The 25,682-nt window shown below is 36.9% G+C and overlaps 1 protein-coding gene across 4 annotated transcripts in view; it reads left to right on the top strand.

Annotated features, from left to right (window-relative positions):
• Positions 1-25,682, top strand: part of LAMA2 (laminin subunit alpha 2) — a 340,056-nt gene continuing 314,374 nt past the window's right edge. For 2 of the 4 annotated variants that reach the window (XM_064413127.1, XM_064413128.1), the window contains exon 1: positions 172-393. In XM_064413127.1, the coding sequence (XP_064269197.1) occupies positions 303-393 (91 nt within the window). In that variant the 5' untranslated portion in view covers positions 172-302. Of the gene's footprint in view, positions 394-25,682 lie in introns of all 4 variants that reach the window. The other 2 variants (XM_064413130.1, XM_064413131.1) reach the window with 2 other exon arrangements.

Below are 25,682 nucleotides of genomic sequence, written 5' to 3' on the forward strand. Positions count from 1 at the left end.
CGCCCGTCGGGAAGGCACGTGCTGCCCTCCTGGAGCGGCGCCTCGTGCCCGCCCGGCGCCTGGATCCTGGATGCTGGAGCCGCGGGGGCTCCTCCGGGCCGCGCTCCGGCCCCGCGCTGCCCACCGGCCCCGCTCGCTCCTCGGCGGCCGGCGGCGGGGCGGGGAGCGTGTGCGGGGGGGCAGGGGTGTGTCCTGCTCTCCCGCTCCCTGCCCGGGGCACCGGGGTCTCCTCTCCTCTCCCGGCGGCTGCGGCTCACTCGGCTGGCCGTCCCGCGGCGGGACGTGTGGGCTGCCCGGGAGCCATGGCTCGGGAAAGTTTGCCGCTGCTCCTGCTGCTGGCGGCGCTCGGCAGCCGAGGCCAGTCGCCGTCGCCGCCGCCGCCGCCGCAAAGAGGTACAGGGGAGCGGGGAGCCCGCGCCTCGCCCGCCCGGCGGGACCGCGGAGGGGGAGGCGACCCTGCCGCCAGCTCGGGAGGGACGAGGGGACAGACACCGAGCGTGACAAGTGACCCCCAGGCTGCAGAGAGGGGACTCGGCGGGCGGCAGCACCGCTGGTACCTCGGTGGCCGGGCCGAGCAGGGGCTGCTGCGGGGGCTGCGCTGCGGGGCCGGCACATCCCGCCTCCCGCCGCAATTCCCGGTGCCTCACGCAAGCGCTAATGACCCGGTTCGGAACAGCGCAATTGGGCAGCGCTGTGGCTGGACGGGCAGGGGAAAGTTGTGTAGGTGAGGGACCGCTGGAGGACGTGACCTCGTCCCCCAAGTCACACAAGAGTTACGGGCTGATCTGCTGGCATCCCTCCTGCAGCCGGGATGTGCCCGTCTGCTGGCATCTCTGTGACAGGGGAGGCTTGATAGGCTGTGTAGAAACACGTGTGGGCTGCCTGTACTGCTTTTAGTTCAGGTGGCAATTTGATGCACTTAGCCCGTCACAAAGCTTTTCTGTTAAAAACTAACCACGACGGGAATGGGAACGGAATCAATTTTATCCTACATGGGTAGTAAATGTCTTAGATATACCATTATCGTGTATTATACAGTGTTTAGGTGTGTTGACACTACAAGGGTGGTTTTTTTTGTTTGCTTTTTCAGTTAGTGTTCTGTGGAAAGATCAAAAAGAGTGTTCTACAGGTATGGGAGAAATAAACTTGAGTCAATTTCCCAGCTCTCATAGGAAATCTTTAAAACCATTCTTCAGCCCACAATAATCTTTCTGGTGCTTACATTCATGCTCTTAACGTTTTTAGCCTTGCTGAAAATTCGGTTGGAAGATACTGTGGGTGTGTCAAAATAAAATTAATTCAAGCCTCTGGATTAACAGCTGTCTTTCCTTTGACCCTGATGTCACATAATAGGGTGAACATTATGGATTAGGAATTGTTATGATTTAGGGTTTACTTTGGAAAACATGATGAGCTGACTCTTTAATATGAATTTTGCTGTGTGAGAATTAATAGCAGTTGATCAAATGCCTGTGTGGATAAAAACTCATCCAGAATTAGACAGTGTTTAGATCACGACTTATTGGTAAACATTAAAGACTGGGATTTCAAAAGCTGAGCATTTAAAATACAGTACATAATGCATTTTCTGCTTTTTTTTCTGATTTTTTCTTCCTTTTTTTCCCCTAATTAATTTCTTTTGGCTAATATTGATGTGGCATTTCTTTTAGTATTCTCTCTCTCTCACACCCACTACACACAGAGACACTTTGAGAGAATGCCCTTTTGTTTATGCAGTATCATGGTTTCCTTTAACCTCAACAGTGAAGGAATATGTTAATTATTTCCCTTTTAAATTAGAAGTGGGTGTGTTTGGTATTCATCTGCTGCATCACTTATATTGTGAGTTCTGGTAATTCCATGAAGAATCCTAGGTCTTCTAATTAAATGTTAGTGTGATGATGGGACCTTCCAAATTTAACAGTTGAATTCAAGTCGTGGACTGCCAAATTTTTATGCCATTTACTGTCTTCTAAATTTCTTTTTAAGATCTGTTGCAGCTGCTAGGAGGTGCTAGCACTATGTAGATGTCACTGTGTTGCCCACTACAGACAAAGAGGTAATGAACTCCTATGTAATGCAAAAAGTTAGGAAAGTCTGACTTCACTGAAGTCCTGGGGGATTTTTAACATGTACAAGAATGTTACTGCACCCATGGTTTGTATCTTTAGACTTACAGCTTTTGTTTTTCGACTTAAATGGTATTTGGTAATAACCATAATGTTGGATGCTTACTAATTGTTAGCACCAGTTGGATGTCTGTGGACAAAATTATGTAACAGAGCTGCAACGCTTTGAAAAACAGCATTTGAGACATCACAATGAATTCCCATGTTGTTTTATAGAACAGAACAGTTCAAGAACATTTTGCACCTCAAAGATGGGAACAGTCTGTATTTCTTTTTTTGTTTCTGTTCTTGTGGTTAATTTTTTTTCTTTTAAAATTGCTAGAAGACTTAATGTGGTCAGAAACCTGGAGTTAATTTCAAGCTGTTTTTTTTGTTATTGTTGGGATGATTTTTTTATTTTTTTTTTTTTAGCTACACATATTATCTGTTCTTTTGTATTTTGAACACTAAATAGTCATGCAGCATTTCTATCATGGTTTAACCCTAGCCAATGACCAAATGCCACACAGCCCCTTACTCACTCCTTCAAGTCCTTCAAGTCCCAGCAGGACTGGGGAGAAAATCAGACTGGTAAAAGCTAGAAAACTCATGGATTGATATAAAAGCAGTTTAGTAGGTAAAGTAAAAGCTCTGCAGGCAAACAAAGCAAAACAAGGAATTAATTCCCTGCTTCCCATGGGCAGGCAGGTGTTCAGCCATCCCCAGGAGAGCAGAGTCTCATCACACATAACAGTTACTTGGGAAGACAAACACCATCATTCCAAACATCTCACACTTCTTCCTCCCACTTTATATACTGAGCATGATGTCATATGGTATGGAATATCCTTTTGGCTATTTGGGGTCATCTGTCCCAGCTGTGTGTCCTCCCAGTTTCCTCTACACCTCTGGCCTCCTCACGAGCGTGGCAGTACAAAAAGCATTAAAAGCCTTGGCTCTGTGTAAGGCCTGCTAAGCAATAACAAAAACATCCCTGTGTTATCATCACTGTGTTCAACACAAATCTAAAACACAGACCCATGTGAGCCACTGTGAGGAAAATTAACTCTACCCAAGCTGAAACCAGTGCAATTTCTCAGAAAATGGAAGAATCAGAACCAGAAAGGCATGTGCATTCTTCAGCAGTGTTTCTTAAAGGTGTGCATAATTTGCAGTTAAGGTAAAACTGACCAAAGTGCCATGCAATGTTCCTTTGAATCTTGAACCTTGGTTCATCCTATTTGGTGTGGAATGGGAGAGAATCAAAATAGTAGTAATTTAGAAGGTAATGTAAAATTTCTTTTGATCTTAAATTAATGCATTTTTAAAAGGATCTCAATATCTGTTATGAGAGAGAGCGGAAGCTATCTGTCTGTGAAAGGTGTGAATAGAAGGGACAGGGCTAAGGAACATACACTGCACAGTAACTTGATCTGTAATGTCAGCTGCTGACATCAGTGGAGATAATTCATGGAGTACAGGTGCTTTTAGCATGTGTGGAAGGAAGTGTAAGTTGACTCCAAGTGGTGATGTATATAGGATGCTTATAAAGTCAGAGTGAGATTTCCCACTTGAAAGAGAAATGAGGGGTGAACATCAGCAGGATATGATTAGTGCTCGTCTGTTAGGCAGTCGATGGTGTCAGGCAGGTCAATATTCTTAAGTCTCTCTGTAGGTGTACATTTTTTAAACAAGTTTCTGGAGAGTTTAGTTCAAAACTGTGTTCTCTGTGTTATGTCATTGCAACTAGGACCTATAAGTTTCCTTCCCGCATACAAACCTGTGCGTATATAGTATCCTATACTATGACAAGTCAAGAGACAAGGCTAATAGGATATAAGTTTAGTATTTCAGATCCTAAGAATGAAGAATGTGTGTAGACTTAGATTCTCTGTTTTCTGAGACAAAAAACACTCCAGATGCTTTGTTTGTGTAATCTGTAAAAGCAGAAGTAAAGTTTCCTCTTTGAAATTTCTTTGAAGTAAGGTCAATTTCAAAACTCACCAACACCACCCAGCTCTGATCTTGTAATAGAGAGCATCTCCATCATGGCTGATGGTATTTAAACATTCAAATCACTCTGCTGGCTGTATTTGGAGAACAGGGCTTGTAAGAGATTTACTTGGTAAACCTGTGTTCTACTTTTCTGAGAAAACAAGGCTTAGATGATTGTTTATCAGCTTGTTCTCACCTGAATAAATTTTGAGTCTGTTACCCAATATCAGCAAATATAAAAACAATGCAAAAGTCTTTAAGATATGATGACTGAAAATCAATGGCTGTTTAAGAGAAATAGTCCCAAAATACTTTATCTTCTGCAAGAAGAAAGGTGGAATTTAGCCATTATCTAACCCATGTAGTCCTTGTAAGTCAACATATGTAGAACTCTGGCTACAAAAATATGAAGGACAATATGTCCATTGTGGAGGGCTGGCATCTTAGAATGCATACAATTCTGTGTAATTTTTTTTTTAAGGATTTACTTAATCCAGCTTCAGGATTTTGTAACAGGTAACAAGCCTTGTTCACTGAAGGTGTACTGCACTATAGTACATTCTGTATGTTCCCTTTCCACAGTCTGTATGATGTTTAATGTTTTGGTAGATAATTTTTTTTGTGATCTAGAAATTATGATTTCCTTTTTCATTATTATTTCTTTAAATGTTTGTGTACAAGATCATAATCAGTTCTAGCAGCTCTTTTTGCAGTATTTACTGCTGTCTGATTGGTTATTCAGGGATTAACTACCCCAAAATGCTGCTCTCAAATACACTTTGTAATTGCTTTTAACTTTTTACTTCAAAGCTGTTGTCCATATCACTTTCTTATAGTTCAATAACAGATTGAGAAAGTGAAAGCAGAGGGAATTAATATGTGATTAAGGTTTAGAATGTGAGAAATAGTAAAGGGCCAGCCTAAGGTGTTAGAAATAGATAGAATTGCCCAGACTGACTGGAGACATGAGTTTTTTGTGTATTTGCTTTAACTAGAAATAACCACAGCCAAAGCAAATGAGGTAGGTCTTGTACATGAATGTGTGAATTTCTCCAAGCAACAAATAAGAACATATGATGGTAAGACACACTTTATATTTAACCTCTTTATTATTAATTTTTCCTCCGAGTTTTTTACATGAGTCATTCTTATTAGGCTTGAAATGCTAAAGTCAGAACAGTGGTTCTTTAACCTGTTCCAAAAATCTGCTTTAAAATAATACAGCAAACAATCATTTTTAATTAATTCAGGCTGGAGGAAGGAATCCACCCACACATGTTCTAATTTCTTATCCAGCTACTTGGACTGACAGTTTTTTGAGATTGTAGTACTTTGGAATAAGAGGCAGCATGAATTCCTGGTGCAGGGTGGATTTTCCTTCCTTTTTCCTTTCCTTTTTCCTTTCCTCTTTCCTTTCCTCTTTCCCCTTTCCTTTCCTTTCCTTTCCTTTCCTTTCCTTTCCTTTCCTTTCCTTTCCTTTCCTTTCCTTTCCTTTCCTTTCCTTTCCTTTCCTTTCCTTTCCCTTTCCCTTTCCCTTTCCCTTTCCCTTTCCCTTTCCCTTTCCCTTTCCCTTTCCCTTTCCCTTTCCCTTTCCCTTTCCCTTTCCCTTTCCCTTTCCCTTTCCCTTTCCCTTTCCCTTTCCCTTTCCCTTTCCCTTTCCCTTTCCCTTTCCCTTTCCCTTTCCCTTTCCCCCTTTCCCTTTCCCTTTCCCTCTTTCCCTCTTTCCCTCTTTCCCTTTTCTTTTTATTTTCATTTTCTTCTTCACCCCACCCCTGAAGTCCAGACTACTCATATTTACAGGTCAGGAATGGTGATGATGCCTTGTGGGCACAAATACATGCAAATGTCAACCAGTGTGCATACCTAATGATCTCCTTTTTTCCCCAACTTTTCTCATACATAATAATCCCTTATTACTGGATATTTTTCTCCTAACCAAGAGTTCTGTCTAGAATATGTGAGCTCATGTGTCACACACTGGCAACTCAGGCCACGCTAGCAAACATACAGACCAAATCTTGCTTGCAGATGTAAAAAACAGACCGAAATGTTATGTTTGTTAAACTTTATATTGATTTTATCCATGTGTTTGAAATAGGGAAGGGAATTCCTTGTGTTTGCCAATAAAGCTATTTCATGAGCTGGCTCTTGCTGATGACTACATGTTATTTATTCTCTTTTACCAGCTACTGTAGTTGATAGCCAATTCCTAGTTTCTGTTTTTCTGCAGTTTTCATGTTTTCTTCAATCCAAACATGTAGATAAGAGAGGTTCTGAAGAAAATGGTATTTTACAATGCTTGTGTACTGTGGTTAAGATTGAGATTAGACTTTTTTTCTATTATTTATTTTTATCAGAAAAAATATAATATTTCCAGAAAAAATAACTTGGATTTGTGTGATTTTTGTACTGACAAATAACAAAGATCGCTCAGGATTCTTGCAACACTCAAAACAAATAACTGTTACTCCTCACATATTTTTTCAGCAGTTCAGTCTCCATTAGTTACACCTTAGCATCACAAGGATTTTCATAGGACTCTTGCACCCTGCCAGATTCCTCTAGCAGACATTATCTTTGAATCAGACCTTGTAATAACATTAGACTCTAAAGCAGCTGTAGCAGCATTGTGCCAGGGAACTCTTGTGAAAGCTCAGGAAGAATAATGAACATTCCTGCAGAGTGGATTATCCAAATACCATTACAATGCCTTGTTCTGTCCCAACTGACGTGTATGTACTACTGTCATGATTCATGGACTTAAGATCTAATAAAAAAGTCACCTAAAAGTGAACAAAATATTATATAAAATTTATTTTTATAGCTATATCGGTTGTTTTTAATGGCATATTACTATATCTTCTCATTATTTACCTAACCCAATAAGTGGGGGTGTTCTTCAAGGTCAATTAGAAAGAATTAGAAGAATGCCTCTAAACATACTGTAATGTATTTCCCACTGCTATAGGAAAATGGAGCAACGCTGGGGATTGGCAGTCAGGACTTTGGAGGTGCAAGACAAAGAAATCAGAACCCCTGGTTTTTTGCACACTTCCAGTGATAGTGAGAGTTTATTTAGGATTTAGTTTGGTTTTCTACTTACACACCTGCTTCATGCCCTGAGAATTTTTGATGCCACTTTCACTCAGGCTACCTTTAGGTTTTGATGGGAGATGCTGAATGTGGCAATTTATTACTCTCTTTATGCTAACTGGTCAACAGCCTGTAATCCTTTTCCACAGAAATGTCTGGGTAATTGCTACTGTAAAGAATTGCATTATATATTAACTTTCCTGGCATTTATCCTGCACAGGCAATGCAGAACTACTGCTATACATTTGTTGCGGAATAACTTTTAGTCTGGGAGAAGGAACAAATAGCATTATTTTTACATATCACTATGTTTCTAAATATGTGTGATAAAATGCTGTGTGGCAGTGATAACTGTTTTGTGCATTTTCTGAGCACTTCTGTAATGGTGATGATGTGAGTAGTCTGGATTCCTCTGAAAGCCACACAGCTCTATGGAACAAGAAGAAATCCATGCCTTTCAAAGAGGACAAAGTAACATGGCAAAAAAATACAGGGCTTTTGAATTTGGTATGTGAAACCACCAGGAATGGAACAAGTATGTTTGTGCAAATCCCAGAGCTGGTGATTGGGATGTGGTGCACTTGCACATCTAATTTGACTGTGTGAATTACGCATAAATTTTTGTCAAGTCAACAAAAAGATTGCAGGCCACCACAAGTACATTTCTTAGGTTTAACTTTAAGCCATCATTGATACTGCTGAAGTAGGTAATTTTACCAGAAAAAAAGCTATTCTTGATACTATTTCATCCCTGTGGATTACTTTTTTAATCAACTTTTATGACAATTGTGGCAACACCCCAATTGTGAATATAAGGATTCCCACGTGTGTAGTTCATGGCATAAAGCATAGTATATTTCTCATTGATTTTTGATTTTGGTACAATTGGAGATTATATTAATCATTCCTTCTTAAAAATTATTGAGTCCTCACACAAAAAGGTTTTCTTTACAATGGGAAAAGCATCCACACATTTAATTGAAAAATATATTTGTAATATGCACACTGACTTATTCTCTTAAGCACAATGTCTTTCTACAGCTGGATACAGCCTTCTAAATTAGTTCCATTGTGCATTGTGTGGAATTAGGGTCTGTAAGTGTCACTTTTGGTATGTTTATGTAGTAAATATGAGAAATATTTTCTAAATTCAGAGTAAGTGGGAAGCCTTTACATGCATGCCCTGTAATCATTGATTATGCATGCAGCTTCAGCTTCTTTGCCCCACTGGAGCTTTGACACAGAGAGTAAGACAGTCATTTGCCAGAAAAATTAATAGTTAAATGCTTAAATAGTATCAGCTTCATAGCTTGCTAACTGGAGAAGAAAAAGTACTGAATGTGCCTGCCATATTGGTTGGAGTTATTTAAAAGTGACTTTGAAGCTCATAGTTTAATTAGTGAAATAACTTTTATGGCATATAAAAGTGATGGGGAAAGCAACAATAACCATAATCATCATCATGTGCATCAAGAGGTTGAGTCAGTTCTTGGTGAAATGAGGCACTGTCTCACAAGAATAAAGTGGAACTCAAGCTGTTAGACTGAGCCATTTGTCTATTCATTGAGGATAAGCCTTTTCCTTTGGTCAGGGTTAGTTCACTCATAATTTCAAATTTGGCTGTATTTCTTGGAGAATAATATCTAAAGGAATCAATGTATGCACCTTGTTCTGATTTCTGGGTTCTTCATGATACTCGTATGTCTGAAGGCTTTTTGTACAGTACTTTGCTTCCACGTGCAGTATACATTTGTCCGAAAAGATCTATTTAAAACTTCTCTTATAAAGAGGTTTTTGTGTAGCTACTTGTTCTGCCAGTCTGCTTTTGGCCTGCACCTCAATTAAGCCCCATAATGTCACTCAAAATAATAATATCACATTTGTGCCACAAGTAAGTGAGAGATCAGTGCTTGGTTTAGTATATTACTCTGGACAGAGCACAGAACTGTGTTTATAGTTTTTGCACAGTGTTTCTGTTTTTCATTATCTATAAAATCTGGGTTTTATTTTAGCAATTAGTGACTTTTCATTTGAACACATAGCTTACAGATACATGTAAGATTACAGAAACTTATATAGCTTGTCAGTGCTCATTTTAAAAAATGTTGAGGAGCACAATGTACTTTTTGAGGGTAAAAATTTGGGAGGCAAGAATATTTGTGCTGGTCTGTAAGAAGAAAAAAAAATAAATTAGATATTCTGTCAGATTACTGCCGAGAAATGAAGCTTTTTGCTTTGGGAATTAACCTTTACTGACATGAAACCTTGTCTTCATATTTCAGGCTCTTTGGGGCTAAGAAAGAAGTGCCATAGAGGCAGATGTCGTAGGGTACTGGATAACATGTATAAAATAGTTGATGAGAAAAATTGTGGTGATAAGCAAACTAATAAAAGGTTCACAGTAATTTCTGACTGTGTTTAGCATTATAGAAAACATAGGTAATATCCTTGAGGTTTTGATCTAAACAGCAGATACAGGCAGATAGAAAAGCTGATTTATGAAGTTATCATCTCTGGGTATAGAATTTGTTGTTAGCATGAGAATATTTGTGAAATCAACTTTGATAAAAATTAAAGCTGAGGAGTGCTTTCAGCTCAACAGCTCTAGAAGAGATAGGTATTTAAATTCAAGGTTTGTGGGAGGTTGTATAGAATTTGGTGTGAAAATGCTGATAAAGTAATGTCATTATACAACTGATTGTTTAACGGGTTATATGAACAGCCTCATTAGAGAAGAAATAGAAGGCAGCAAATATGGTGGTCATATTTAACAAGGCCTCCCATTGTAAGCTTAGTAAACTTAGTAACTGTAGAGTTAGAACTGAACACATTTGTAAACATATTAAAGTATACAATTAGTAAAGACATGGATAAATATGTTGCATTGGCAAGATCCAGAGTGGTTTTTTATATTATGTGGAGAAAAAAAACTGTCAAGGAATGTGTATTAGACATATTAATAAGGACTATAATAGTAGACCTGGGTTTTCAGAACAGCAGTTGCAAATATGTCTGAGTGTCATAAACTGTGATTTCACAGAGAAAAAGGAAAGAACTCAGTTTATGGAAAAATTCATAAAGGTTTTGACAAGCTGTATGCCTGTCTGGGTTGGAATTAGTCTTAGATTGAATTGATATATGTGAACATTAGTTACATTGGAAGCTGTTCAGTAATTTTTCATAATTGTTATAGTGATCTCCTCTTCTTCACTTAACATGAGAAAATGCAGCATTCAGGGTTCAGCTAGTTTCTTACAACTCAGTTATTAAAGATCCAGTAAGTAGCAAGTGTTCTGCCTTATCTAAGCTGCTATGACTGATCAAGAATTCCAGTTTTACACACAATCATTTATAGACAATCAATTTTCATGTGTATTTCACAATTTCTGTGGAATATGGGATAATTTGTAGGCAGTCTGCTTCAAAAATGGAGAAATGTGTTGTTGCTTGAATGTAGACTGTGCTTTAATCATCCACCTCACTTATGTGTATTTGTGAAACAAACCTGTTCCACATTTCTCTTGCAAGAAATTCTCAGTCTCATTTTTCTTTTAATTTTATTTGTAAATATTTTCATGGAAAAACTTATGCCTGGAAACATTAAGAAGCACAGCACAGAAAGTGTCACTGAACAGGCAGTTTGAATAAGTTAGGAAAACTAAGGCCTAAATAGATTAATAGTTTATATAAATATAGGTTTGTATGAGTTGTTGCAAAGTGAAAATAACTCCTGCTGTAACACTCATAATATGGCTTTCAGCTACTGCCTCTCTTCCTCTGCGATAACAATCACAGAATGACTTGGATTGGAAGGGACTTTTAAAATCATCTTGTTCCAACACCTCTTCCAGGGGCAGGGGCACTGGACCAGGTTGTTCAATGCCCCATCCAGACTGGATTTGAACACTGACAGGGATATATGGTCCATCCACAACTTCTCTGGACAACCTGTTCCAGTGCCTCACCATCCTCACAGTAAAGAAGTTTATCTAAACCAAATTTCTCCTCTTTATATGAACCTATTACTCCTTGTCCTGTCACTACACTTCCTGATGAAGAGTCCATCCCTGGCTTCCCTGTAGGTCCCTTTCAGATCCTGGAAGGTTTCCATGAGGTCTCCATGCAAGCTTCTCTGCTCTGGACTGAACAGCACTGATGTTGCTGTTGTGATAACAGAGACTTTTCTTCCCAGTAACTGTTGCATGGGCTCAACCAGTTTCATGCCAGAGAAGCTGGGTGGCTGAGCAGTGTGTGCCTAAGATATCCTGACAGACCCCCAGGGTAAAAGGTGCCTGTAGGAGCCTTTATACTGCTCAGGTGCGTGACTTCACACATGGTCCATGAAAGGTGAGCACTCTCTTAAGCTACTTGTGTCTTGCAGAGTACTCCTGTCCTTTTAATTCCTGGGAATTAAAAGGAAATTTAGGTGAAAGGTATGAAAATAAATACTTCTAACTATCTGAAAGTCCATTGATGAATGAATCAATTAATTGACTGAAGTATCTTTGTAATACATCATTAGTTTCAAAGTGAGTCAACATTATTAAGACAATCTAGAATGAGATGAAATTAGTTTCTTCAATCAGTTTAATAAACTCAAGTAATTATTAAATTTGGTATTAAAAAGCCACTATATTCTGCATAGCAGGCCTTTAAATCACTTTTGGAATTAGTTAAAAATGTAGGATCTGTCTACAGTATGACAGTTCCTCTAGAATTATTTTCTGGAAGTGAAACTGAACTTAGGTATTCCCTGTTAAACCAAATCCACAGAGAGTCCAATGAAACAATTTTCTCCTAATCACTACCTGTTTTTCCTTTATGGCTGTTAGTTGAAATAATCTAAGTAAAATTGTGTGAGATGTACTCATTTTAGAGGAAAGTTAGGTTTGTTTGAAATTACTGTGAAATTCTTACTGGCTTCCTCGTGGCAAGAATTCAACTCCAAGTCATTATGGAAGCAGTATACAACACAGAACATAACATTTTGTTCTGTCTCACTGTTCTGCTGAGCGTATTTGTGTGCAAGCCATTTATTTTTGCAATGTCTGGAAGAACGAGAGGGGCCATAAGGTCCCAGGGGTGTCAGAATGTATTGTTAAACTGAGACACTAGCTGTAGTTGAAAACTAGTTGCTACACAGAGTTATTAAGAAGCATTTAGTGTTATTTCCTGTTTAAATGAGGCTGTGTTGCTATCTTTGTATCAGCTCCTTTGACTCTACAGCAATATGTTAACAGTAAACCCAAAATTTAAGATAAACTAATCCTGGAAATGGTATGTTCTTTAAAATTACATATAAGATCCATAGTAGTCTCTTTTTGTTAGGAATTAAACTTATCTGTGTCGAATTTGAGATGTTTTCACTGTATCAGCTGGGCTGAAGAAACAGCTGTTCTGAGTCTGTGAGGATCAAAATATTGACATGTCATCATATGGTACTTCTGGAATCCCACTGTTCTGTTTCTTAAACATTAATCACTCCTACATATGCACTTATGAGTGTATCTATGTTTTATGAAAAACCTGACGAGGAGTAATGCCAAACAGTAATATAATTCTTTATGTACAAATAATTCTTGTAATTTTTACTACTGCTGAGAAACTTAAGGATTCAGCCTTTATTGGATAAAGTGTCTTAAGAAGTAAGCTCAAGGTTTTAAAGGCTTATTTTAAAAGAATTCTGATTAGTTTTTATTAGCGGAGCTAATTGTATCTGACACCTTATTCGATTTTAAGGTGGATTTAATGTGTAAGAGTGTATTTAGTGTATTGGACCTAAAGAGATTTTAAGATATGATACTTCTCATCCTTAGTTTCCACTAGGAAATATAATTAGCATGAAAGTGAATTAGTATATTTGCTTTACATTTGTTTATTTGTTTTTAAATTGGCAAGTACATACAAGCTGTTTTCTTTCTGAATATCTTTGTAGCTTTCTTCTTAAAAAAACCCTGACATTTTGACCTATTTTATCTCTAGTTAATGGATGTTCTCTCTTACTAAAATCTTAACTGAATTTTTGTACTTGGTGTTCTCTACTATACATCAGAGAACTTAAGCTTCATCACAATGTATGCTGCTCTATCTAAGATGTAACATATATAATGGTTAGAATTACTGCATACTGCCGAGATGCATTAAAATTTCAACCAAATTAATTATCTAGGGCTTTCAGAATTTGGCAACAATTTTGGGTAAATCTGTGTTTTTCATACTAGACTGTGTTTGTAAGACTGAGATAAAGAGCATGTGGTTTAAAGCCAACAGATGGCCCTTAGACATGACCTAGCTGTGGCAATAGAGACTGTAAGGAGAAACAAGTAAGGAGGTTGTAGCTATTCTGAGGCACTTTGCTTTTAAAAATTGTGTTCTTAAGAACATCCTTGACTTAAGACAGATCATATTTCCCACCTCTGGAAGAAGCCCTTTTGTGTTCCAATATTATTGTTATACTTCATCCCCTTTCTCTAGTTGAATGTTTCTGCATAACTTCCATTCAACTGAAATTTTGTATCTGTCTAGAATAGATGTGTACTTAAAAGGTGAGCTAAGCTGTTCTTTCCTCATTCATAAATGAAGTCTGTAAACTGCTGTTTAGATAAGTACATTGTGTTTTTGATACAGTGGATGTATAATGGAATACTGAATTAATTTTAGTATTCTAATAATATTATTAAATCTAGCAGGTTTATGTCCTCTTCCCATAAACTTATCCTTGGATCTGGCAGCTTACTTGGTACAAGACCTGAAAGGGAAAAATGAGGTGCACACACCTTGAATAATTTGTGCATCAGTCTTTAGCCTCATAAAAAAGGCTCAAGAGGATTGTTTTAATAGGCCTGGAAACAAGTAGTTCTTCTCTTGGAAATATGTTGTTGCAAAGCAAGAGGCTCTCTTGTCAGGATATTGTTACATTCAATTATTTGAAATGTGTGATGAGGGATTGTTGTTTTCCTTAAAATCTGTAATCAATCTGCTTGAGAGAATCTGGGGTCAGGTTTCCTTTCCAGATAGGAGTATTCAAGCACACTGTTCCCAGGAACTCTTCTGGCTGATGCTTTTTAAGCAATGCATGCCATCATGCGCAGATATATATATTTCACACATATTCTGTTACTCCAGTCTTGGTGACTGTGGATTAGCCCCACGTGTATCAGCTGACTAGAAAAACAGAAACACGGTGAATGTGTGGTTTTAAAATGTGGTATTTGTGTTAATGTAGTATTTGTTTAAAATGTGTAAGGTGATCCTCAGTAGTGTAGAGAGAATGGTGAAGCAGGCCCTAGAAGAAGTTGTGTAAATAGAAATACTGTCCTTTATTTAAGAGTACACTTTCAGTGTTCTTGTTCTACATGCTCAGTATGGGATTTTTGAAAATTATCCAGTTATTGTTTTAGAGAAATGCTTAGTGTTTGCAGAGTCAGGCCCCAGAAGGACAAGTAATGCATGAAGGACGTAGAAGTTTAGTGGCCTTCCAAATCAGGTCACAGCCTATGTTTTGTCTTTGATAACAAACTCTTGTAAACTGCATACTTGAACAACATAAATAGGAAGTTTTAAATTTAAATAAATGTTAAAAAATAATGCCCTAGATTTGCATCTGGCTTTTGTCAGCAGTCTTAGAATGTTGCCCAGAGCAACAGCATACTGCATGGGAAATCTGATAACGTTGTGAATCTTTCAACCTTATGCATTCTAATCTGAGTGTGGTTTCCTGTAGTATTGCTGATATGCCAGATAAAACAAGTTTGGATCCAAAATCAACCTCTGTTATAAATGGATGCTCTCTATTACCCCTGTTTGTCCTGTAATCTCTGATTAACTGTTCCCTATCACAAAAGGAAAAACATTATTATATTCAGTTTTGTGTGTAAACTTGTTTCCAAATGGTAAGCAATTGCTGTTTACATGACTGTTTAGTTCAAGTGCAGTTATGTTTTATTTTATGCTCTATTTATGTGCAGAAGTACTTTTATTCAAAGCAGCATCTTCAGGATAATCGACTGCTTTCATGTTTCTTCAATGGCTGTAAAACTTTTCACCATTGTGATGAAATTATCATGATTTGGCTTCTTCGAAGTAAGCTTTTAAAAAATTTAGTTGAAATTATATACCATAGATTACTTAGGAAGGATTAAACTCCAACAGCAAAATTTAGTATGAACAAATAAAATTAATTATTTTGCTCTTTCTGAGGGCTAAGTAGAATTTATAAATAAAAATATTAAGAGTTGGTCCCTTTCATTCCTTTTTCCCTCTCTGGGCAGACTTCCATCAGATGTTTAGACATGAATTCCAAAATTTATATTTCCTAATTACACTGAGAGAGTTTTGGTGGTTTTGTGTTCCAAAATATGTAGTATTACACAGTAGTCCTCCCATTTCACTTAAGGATTTTCACATTTGTAAAGAGACAAGCAAGTTTTGCTGACCTCTTATGCTAGAAGTTTCTTAACATTGTATTTCTTTAACTCAATATGGCATCTCAAGAACATAACCAAGAAAAGACAGCTACCTCAGAAACCCGAGCCACTGAGACATGAAGTGCTGGGGGAAGTTAACATCAGCATGTAGCTTGATTAGGGAGATGTTCTGTCAGTCATTAACAGAGTTGTTTTACTTCATACAGAACTTCAGAGTACAAGTTTGGGGTATTCTTATTTTTCTTCTGAAGGAGGCTTGCTCAGATCTAAATAGAGAGATTAACTGTCCCAAATTTAGGGGCTTTGCTTTCTTGCCTTGTGCCCTGATACTGTTAGAAAAAAGGGAGGTCATGAAGAAAGAACTAATGTAACTGAGTAGTGGGTTATATAATTAGCAGTTGAGACCAACATTGTTTAGATAGAAGGGCAAAGAAAGAATAGTAATGAGAAAAAAATACTGGTGATGTTACAATATACTTTTCATGTTGAAAGACTAAACTACACTAGTTTCCCTAACTGAGAAATACTTCCTTTTGTTTTCTGAATTCTTGAATATTAATTAATATTCAAGAATTCAGGAGAACAGGTTGAGTAAAAAGTGTGAAAATGCCTACTCCTTCCCTCTCCTTCTCAAGTAGTTTGGGATTTGGCCAGTGTCCTAGGATCTGAAAAGCATGTATTTAAATCCTTTTGGACAATTATGGATCAGTCCTCTGTACTGGAGCTATTGGTTTATTTCAAAAATTTTATTTCTGATGCCTTATTTGATGTGCAAGAGTGTAAAAATTTACAAATCATGTACTACTTGGTAGAAGTGACAGTAACTGAAGTCTTAGAAAATGAGCAATACTTGTAATATCACTAGGAGTGAAGTTGAAATAGCCAGAACTAGAATAAGGCAGAGGCTGAGACCTACTCTGAAAAACTCAAAACTTGCTTTTCCTCTTTTGTGCTGTCATTTTTGAGTACTACATGTTGACCATAGCTTGTCTATAACTTGCTACAAATGCTGCAGGCAAACAAAGTTTATACAACGTACAAAGACAGTGAACTAAAGTTTTCAGTGGCACAACTGGAAATAGAAACCAACTACCAATGTCTTCCATAGGCATTTTATTACACAGCTATATTCACTGAGAGTTGAAAAGACATGGTTTTAATTTGCTGTATAACTCAGTTTTTCTGTGAAGAAATTGCATCTGTAAAATACTACTTGCAGCTGTAGTTATGGTTTAGTGATAGTAGTTAAAGATTGCTATTATGAAAGGAAAAGGATGCATATTTCCAGCTTTCAATTTGAAATACATGTAAGCCAAATTCAAGAATTAGGTATGATTGTGACTTTTGTAAACCCATGAGAAGATAAGAGGAGGAAACCCTTGTTCCTCTCATAGTGGAAGAGTGTCAAAATTATATTTTTCATCCTATAATAATTTACTTTGACCAATCTAGATAGTGCAGAGAATTCTGCATGCCTGTCAGGAAATTGAAGTCTGTAAAATATTCCATATATCAGGATTACAATGTCAGGGAAGAAAGCATAAGAACATGGCAGATTTGATGTAGTGAGAACCACGTGCCTAGGAACTCACAACAGCAGAAAGATTTTCCAATGGTAGTGTGTAAAGTTTGCTGCTTAGTTTTTTTCCAACTAATTTAATTTCTACCTTTCTGAAAAATAAATAGCCCAAGAAATCAGAATCATATCTGGAACTTGGCTTCTGTATTTATAAGGCAAAGATAGTACCTAATGCCAGGCAATGATGTCTTAAAATTGAGATTTTCTGTATTATGAGACCAGCCTTAAGGCATCTGAATTTGCAAAAACAGGGATATAAAGAAAATCTCCTAGCATGCACATCACCAGTGCACAACTTTTCATTACTATTCCCATACTTTTCCCCCCTCTCTCAGTGTAATCTTCCCTTCATAGTTTTTTTGGGGAGCAGGGATGGTATGTATGATCTAAAATAGGTTCCTTGTAAAGACTGTGTTTTAACAAGTTGCCATGTGTCATAAAGCTTTCTGAAGAAAAGTGCTAAAGTTTCTTCAGTTTCTTCAGTTCTTTTCTGTTTTTTCAAAGGGCACAGGATATGATCAGGATTTTTGAAAACATGAGTTTATGTTGTAAAATGGAAAATTTTACACAACAATTTGCATAGCATGATAAACCCCAGATATTGTGAAAGGAGCAGCTGTGTGTGATCTCCATTACCTTCAGAGAATAGGTGTGGTTTGTGCTTACTACCTCACTAGATTTGTGTACTTCTATTAGAAAGGAATTTGGCAGTCTTGCTACTGAAACTTCGATAAATCAAATATAATATAGCTGTTTTGCTTTGAGATTTTTTTGTACTTTTTAACCCAAAGCTGAGGCAACAGAAGATTCCCTCAATAGCATCAGACATGACAAACAACTGTTGTTGGGAAGTCTGCCTATCCTTTTGAGTATATGAATGGCAATTATGCATGACCTGGGGGTAAATGTTGGTGTTACATACAGTGCGGAGGGTTCTTTCAGTACATGTGGCAAGCGGGCTAGCACAATTTAAATGCCTTCTTAGCATGCCTCAATATTTGGCTTGTAGAGGTTTGAGGAAGATGTTGAAAACTGGGAGAGGCAGTATCTGCAGTGCCTTTCCTTAAACTTGAAGCATATGGAAGTTATATAAAGTTACCTGAGCAGCAGAGAACTGTGAACATTTTTAATGAATATATTAAAGCCAGATGAATGCCAAGTACTGTTTTTTAAAGCACTTTGTTTGAACTTAATAATTTTTAATTAGATAAAAGAGCCACAGCTCTGTTTCAAAAGCATATCTAGGTCCTAGTGGGCATGTTGAGCCATTGTGGACACTTGATTTACTGTTTGCACTCCTGAAAGCTTGGTTGCTGTTTCAAGATTTTGGAAGCCTGCAGCATTTCTGGATCTGACTTTCTCTTGTGGTCTCTTTTTATGAATGAGGGAAGCCTTAGCTTACATATAAATGTAGTTAGGCTTAGAATTTTGAAGCAGGTATGGTTTTCTTCAGCAAAGAAGAAAGATTCAGGCTTAGATGCAACAGTGGTGGTCTTGGAGTCCTTCAGACACTGGTCCACTGTGGTGTTTCAGCATTTGGCATGAAGGAAATAACAGATGAAGACAGTCTGTCTGTTATGCTCACATTGAAAATCAAACTCAAGAGGATTTTACTCTTAATCCTTTGACTTTGTTGTACTTTCTAAAAAGCTATTAGATTTTGGCCTGGCAACTTATTTTCTAACACCAAAGTACAAAAAACTAATGCTGCTTACATATTTTTTATATTTCTGTAATTTTCTCTCTCTTTTCCCCATGATGATTTTTTCCCCTTCTCTACTATCTGAAATTGACTTGCAAATTATTTTTTATAGAAATCCTCCATTATATATTCAAAGATGAGGTCTGAGAAACCATAAATCTTACTTTTTAAGCCCAGAATGTTGACTAGGCTAGATATTTCATTCCTTGGAAAAAAGAGTGTGAAACAGGGAGACATTAGAAGCAACTAGGATGTTATACTGACTTGCCTGCAAATTAGGTGAGTGATTAGCTAGTGAATTGGGCAAGATTTGTGAAGATGATGTTATAAGGCAAATCCCTATAACTGTGGGTCTGATTTCAAGTTTTTTATTCCGCTGGGTTCTGTCAGATATGGGGGATGCGATCATTTAATAGACCAACTAGTTTACATAGGAAAAAATGAGTAAGCTTTATGGGTGCCCAAGTATTTGTTTAGATATGGAAAGAAGGTACCTTAATAATACCTTTATCTCATCAAAAGACTCAGGGAAACAAGTTTTAAGTTTCTGCAGTCTGTAAGGAGAAATTTTTTGAAACCCCAGTAAATTCTCATGAAGTGACATTTGTGATCTGCTAATAGCCACCTTCCCTTGGTACAGAACTTGCTAATAGCCACTTTCCTTTGATGCAGGACTCGATTCAGGAAAACATGAGAAATTACTTTATAGCTTGGGGTTGTGAGGTGTATAGGCGAGGCAAGATCTTTAAAGAGATGAATGGCAGTAGTTGGGTGGAAAAGTAAAAATTTCAGGAACATGAACTTAGAAATCTTCTTAAAGGTTTGTGAATAATGACACAGGTGTATTATGGACAGAAGTTACCTTTATTGCATGCTGTAGATCTGTCTCGACATTTAAGTATCAGGTATATGTGATTATTTTTCCTCTGGGTGCTATTGCTATATGTGCTATCTGGATGTCCCATATATTTTGTCTGTATCTAAGGTACTCTAACAAGCTTTAAAAAAAAATATAAAACACTCAATTCCATATTAAAAAGCCAGGACAACTGTTTTTCTGTGGTCTCTGCAAAGACATATATATTCATAAAGTAAAAAATATTTAGGCTTTAAAACTCACATAATAATTTAGATTATAATGCTAGACTTTGTCATGGAGAATATTGAGCTATGTGTGATGTTACATAGACTGGCTTTTTGGGAGCATGGAATGACTGCAATTACAGTCAATGAAGTATTGAACATTATAGCTGAACTCCACTGTAGTTAAGCTGCATTTGACAAAATCAACAATTCAATAGAGTACAGATAACTCTTTCCTTCCTTCCTGTATTTGAGTGGTGGTAAGTGCAGGCATGTTGTGAAAGTGCAGATAAAGTGTATTTCTCTGCATGTGATCTCAGTGGTACTCCTGTATAAAAGATAACTTGGCTGATACAAGACAGCTCTGGCTTAAACTATGTGTGTTCATTTGTAACAGGATGCATGCAAAAGCAGTATTCATGGCAATGGATTCACTGTCTATATATTGTCTTAAAAGTTGGGGAGTTTTATAAAACGCTGTTAATTTTAAGTAAGTGTATAAATGCATATTTATATAGTATATAAGTGTATATTTATATATATATTTATATTTATGTAGTAATCTATACAGAGACTCAATATCTGCTCAAGTATAATATATTTATTTAGCATTGTATTCAAGGAATAGTGGAGATATTTTATATATTAAGCAAACTAAATTAAAACAGAATCTATGGTAGTTAAAGCCTAATCTATTTCTTGAGCAGTTCCTGTACGTGTCAAGTACTCAGAGAATTACTGTAGTTTACATTAAGTAATAGTGACATTACTTTAAAAGACTGACAATTGCTTGCCAGTATTACTTAGATTGTGAAGGTGTAGGGGAAGAAAACTGAGCAGTTAAAAGGCTGAAATCCAAGACCTGTGATTTTGTGCTTGGCTTGTTATGAAGTGCATTGAGGCTGTGTTATTCAGTCAATACCTAGCAGCAAGGTAAGTAGCCCAAAGCAGGCATGCTTAAAATATCATATATTTTTCAGTTCTGTTTATGGTGCAGTTTGAAATGCTGATTGCTTTGACCAGCTACTGGGGGCATTCAGACAGGTGTCAAGGTGCCATTTTGTTGCTTTCAGAATCAAAACTGATCATTTGACTACCTAAATCCTATTTAAGTACACGCAAGTTTATTTAAATTAAGTTGAAGGGATTTATGTATCAGCATATGGGTCTTCCTTAGTATGCTAGAACGTTTTTATATACGCAAAAAAATGAAATCTGACCTGCTAAATATTGTGTGCTTGTTGGAATGGAAATAGAGTCAGCAGAAGGGGTCTGCCATTTAGTTGTCAGAGAAAGACACAAATGCTGGGTGGTTTGTCTCACTGCTAACTCTTCACAGAATAAATTGTATTTTAAATTTTAGGAACTCCTAGAAAAGGGGGGACTTGAATTTATTTTACTGCCTGACACAGAAGATGATGATAGTCACATACAGAGTTGAAAAGCTGTTGTTCTCTGAGAAGTAGGGGCAGGATGAATGGAAGGACTCAAGCAACCTTTGCATGGCCTAGATCACAAACATAAATTCTCTTTCTGCCATTTTCCAATGTTTTTAGTGCAGAAGTAAATTACAGTTTACTTGGAAAATATTTTGAACAACACTTATTTGCAGACAGATATGTCCTTAGTTTTTCCCTTCAGTTTTTAAAATATTTTATTCTTGATTTTGAATAGCTTTAATCAAAAGGTTTTTGAAATTTGTAATTTTAACCTATTTTTTCTTAAATCCTATTGGCTTGCAGAATGTATTCACACCTTGGAACAATATAATTGTTCTCTAATATTGTTATATTTCCGTGATAAATTGTACTTTATGTGTGAAGTACAGAAATTCTTGGAGCTGCAGTGTTTTTGTTCACTGCCAGATTGTGCCTTTGGATGGTTATAATCAAGAGGTAATACAGTTACTCTGAAATACAATTCAGCTGAAGAAGTATATACATATTTTGAGGTTATGGTCAATTTATCAGGGCTAGTAGTCCATGTTATCATCTACCTGCCATCTAATCTATAATTTCATGCCATTTATATTAGAATATGCTCTATGTAGTTTTTTAATTTCAGAAATTTTGAGTAATATAATTTTCCCATATGTTTCTACAAGACTGTCATTGTGTTACTTTCTTTTAATGATTTTTTAAAACAAAGTAGTACGCTTGCTCTTGGAAGGAAAATGTTTCTAACAGCTTTTCAGTGTTATATAAGGTCTTTCTGTTCTGCAGTTGTAGAGTTTGTCACATCTTGTAGATGATGTAACTTACTTAAATGTGCAAGTGGAATGATTGAAACTGTGCAGCAAACAAGCCAAGTGTCTGTATTTCACTTTGCTCACCTCCTGACTTCACCTTGACTCAAAATGTCACTCACATATGCTGGAGGACTGATGTATTATTCATTTTAACTCCCATTTTTCTTTCTGCCTTCGCCAACCCCACGGAACTGCTGTGCATTATGAAATGTATGTGGAAGGATTGTGCCATGTCTGTGTAGATTACAAACTGTGGTTTTGCTTATCCAGTATAACTTAAAGGCACAAATGAAGCATTGAAGGCATAAAATTATATCGTGATATCTGTAAGTGCAAATTTTGATTAAATGCCACCTGAGTAAAATATTTCATTTACTGTTTGGAAGCATTTCAAGTGATTTGTGCTTGAGATTTTCCTATCACAATCAGTGGCCTTGATGTGAAAAAGCCTTCTAGTTTGAAGTGTTCTGAAATGTTAGTTGTTTGGCTTCATGCAATTACTGAGGGGTCTGCTGGTGTTTAGAAATGTTACACAGAGAAAATCATTATTGTATGGGGGATGACATATTTAGGGGAAGAGATGGAAAATTACAAAAGAATAGAAACCAAAATGATTCTAATTTTTCATGGTGAAGAGCTGCACATATTACATCGTTGAGCAAATGACAAGCATAATTTTAATCTTCAAACTACCCTGCTATGTTCAATATCATAATATAAAAACCTCCAGACTTCAGGTAACTAAAACACACTAAATATTCACCAAACACCTTAAGCACTTTAATACTACCAAGAATAAGATTGGGTTTTGTTTAAATTTAGTTTAAATGTAATGATTGATAGTAACTTCTCAGAGATGGATAAAGGAGAGTGATCATTCTGCATCCTCTTGTGCAATCCAATAAATCTTTCCCACCACTACCTTGAAGGTTGACTACTTTGTAGTACAGAAAGGATACGAGGGAAAAATGTGAGAGTGGAAGAGAGTATCCTGAATGAATAGGAAAAGGTACAGTACTGAAAAATGAAATTCAGTATCTTTTTAACACATGTAGGTGCTGACTTGCAGTCCAAATCTAAAGATTCCTGGCATAGTGCTCGATTTGTTGTGTCTGTATTGTTCTTCAGGTTGAAGTTGCCATATGCAGCCGTTCTTCCAAATGTCAGGTGTTAGAGGAGGTGTCTCACAGTGTCTGTTTTTTTATGAAATAGGTCTCTTATTTCTCATGAGGCCTGAGCTTTTATTTCTGTTCAGTCGGAGATGTTTCAGCTCAAAAGAGGATGTTCTATGCATCAATATACAGACAGTTGGTGGGGTTTACCTTTCCTATTAAAGCCAGATTACCAGTTAGGTAAAGAGTACAAGTTTTTTTGGGAAAACTGGATGATGTCTCTAGTGGCAAGGCACTTCATTTGGCAAACAGACTGTATCTCACATCTATTCCTTGGTCGGCATACTTTTTAAATACAGTTACATATTCTGTATATTTTATTAACTGATTCTGTAGTGAAGAATATAGGGATGCTCACTAAAATGAGAGCAGGACCTTAAAAGTTCCTTTAGACTGCCTTGCCTTCTACTTTTACATCCCATAGCACTCCATGTGCCTTTACAGGGAGTCAGACAGCAGAATTCACATAGCTCATCCTTTTAGGCCTGATGAACATATCATGTTAGACATAGATATGATAGATAGTTTTGATTTTCCTTTTCCTGGATTTACTAGACTTCAGACTTGCATTGTGGAATGGAAAAGGTGGTCACCACAGCTGTACCAATGTTTTTGAGTGCAAAATTCTGTCACGCTGGTCCTGTGCATGTGGCAAGCTCACAGAGGAACTGGCAAATGAGACCTTTCCTTTGGACACAAAGAATGTCTACAGGTGAACCCTGAACAGACAGAAGTATTCAGAGTCTGCTGTATTACATATTGTATATTTGTATAATGCAAAAGAAAGAAGAACATAAATAAATCTTTGATCATGAGTTAACTAATTTCTCTGAAATAAATCAAGAGTAGTAAGGATTACAAGAATGTTGACAAACGGTTGGCAAAGCTGCTGAAGCATGCAAAAATCGAGTATTGCAAATAGGTTGGAAAGATTTGTGTGTTACCTTATGTCTAAGTCTTTGCTAAAGCTTATTATAATTGTCAATATTGTTGGTCTGCTACTGAAAAGCAGGAATCAATTGCTAAGCAGCAGAAGAAAAATGCCTAAATGAAGAACATCTTACTATCAGATTCCATGCAGTCATTTGGATGACAGCAAAGAAGTATTATTTAAGAATCAATGTAATGAAGAAAGAAAGTAGAGTCATTATTGATTTAATTCTATCAAAGTATATTTAGGAAGATTGTATTGACAAAAAGTCTCACATTTGTCCAGAATTAATGGTAATAATTTATGTTTCTTTCCAATCTGTTAACATACTTTTTTTCCCCCATGCGATATTTTAGTGTGATCCATGGTAATGTAAACATGAAGAGTTCTAATGTGCCTTTCAAAGATCCTGGTCATCCTACTATGAAGATGTGCATGGTTCCTATAAAGAATTTTTTCTTTTTTTATCCTTGGATCTCTGCCAGTGCATATATAATCCTTATCTCTCATTCAGTGGATTTTATATATACTGAAAAGAGATGAGTCTGTGTTTTAAGGCACTTTATATCTGAATAGCAATACCTCTTTTTGCTTCATAATTTACTAGAAAGAGGCATGATGGAAGATTGCAAATCAACTGTCTTTTTGTTGCACAACTCCACAGGCAGGCTCTCAAAAAATAATGATTTTCTGTCAATATTCTTCTCATCTGATTTGTCTTAGAAATTAAGGTATTCTTCAGCTTTATTTAAGTGTGTCTTGGAAATGCCACCTTTAGGTGTGAACTGTAAATTAAAAGAGGGTGTGAAGCCTAAAAAAGACCATGAAAAGTGGACAGTACTGATTGAGCAATCTAGACAAAATGTCTGAAGTAACTTCTGTCAGAAAAAATGTTATAAGGAAGGTAGGCAGGAAAAAGGAAAGGGGTGAATAAAAGGAAAAAATGAATTGAACCTGAAAAATGGAAGAATACACTTTATCTACTTTGAATGAAATGTGATAAATTAATTCTACATTTAATAAGTAAGTTCTATAGAATTCTTTAGGAACCCAAACCAATAGCACACACCTAAAAGTGAATAGGGAAACACTTTGTAATTGTAAATGTAAAGTGAGAAAAATAGACAGATGAATACATTATTCAGATAAGAAAGCAACAGAATTCTTTCCCTAGGAAGAAGAATTGATCTACAAAGCAGTAGAGTAAAAGTCAATACTCTGGTACAGAAATTAATTTCTGGCAATTGCAAGTTGTCTACCCAGTTTTCAGGTAATGTCAGCCATTCTACCTTCAAGGAAACTATCTGCCATATTTTATTGAATTTAACTTTGAATAATATGAATT

The sequence above is a fragment of the Passer domesticus genome, chromosome 3 (assembly GCF_036417665.1).
Source record: "Passer domesticus isolate bPasDom1 chromosome 3, bPasDom1.hap1, whole genome shotgun sequence".
Lineage (NCBI taxonomy): Eukaryota > Metazoa > Chordata > Aves > Passeriformes > Passeridae > Passer > Passer domesticus.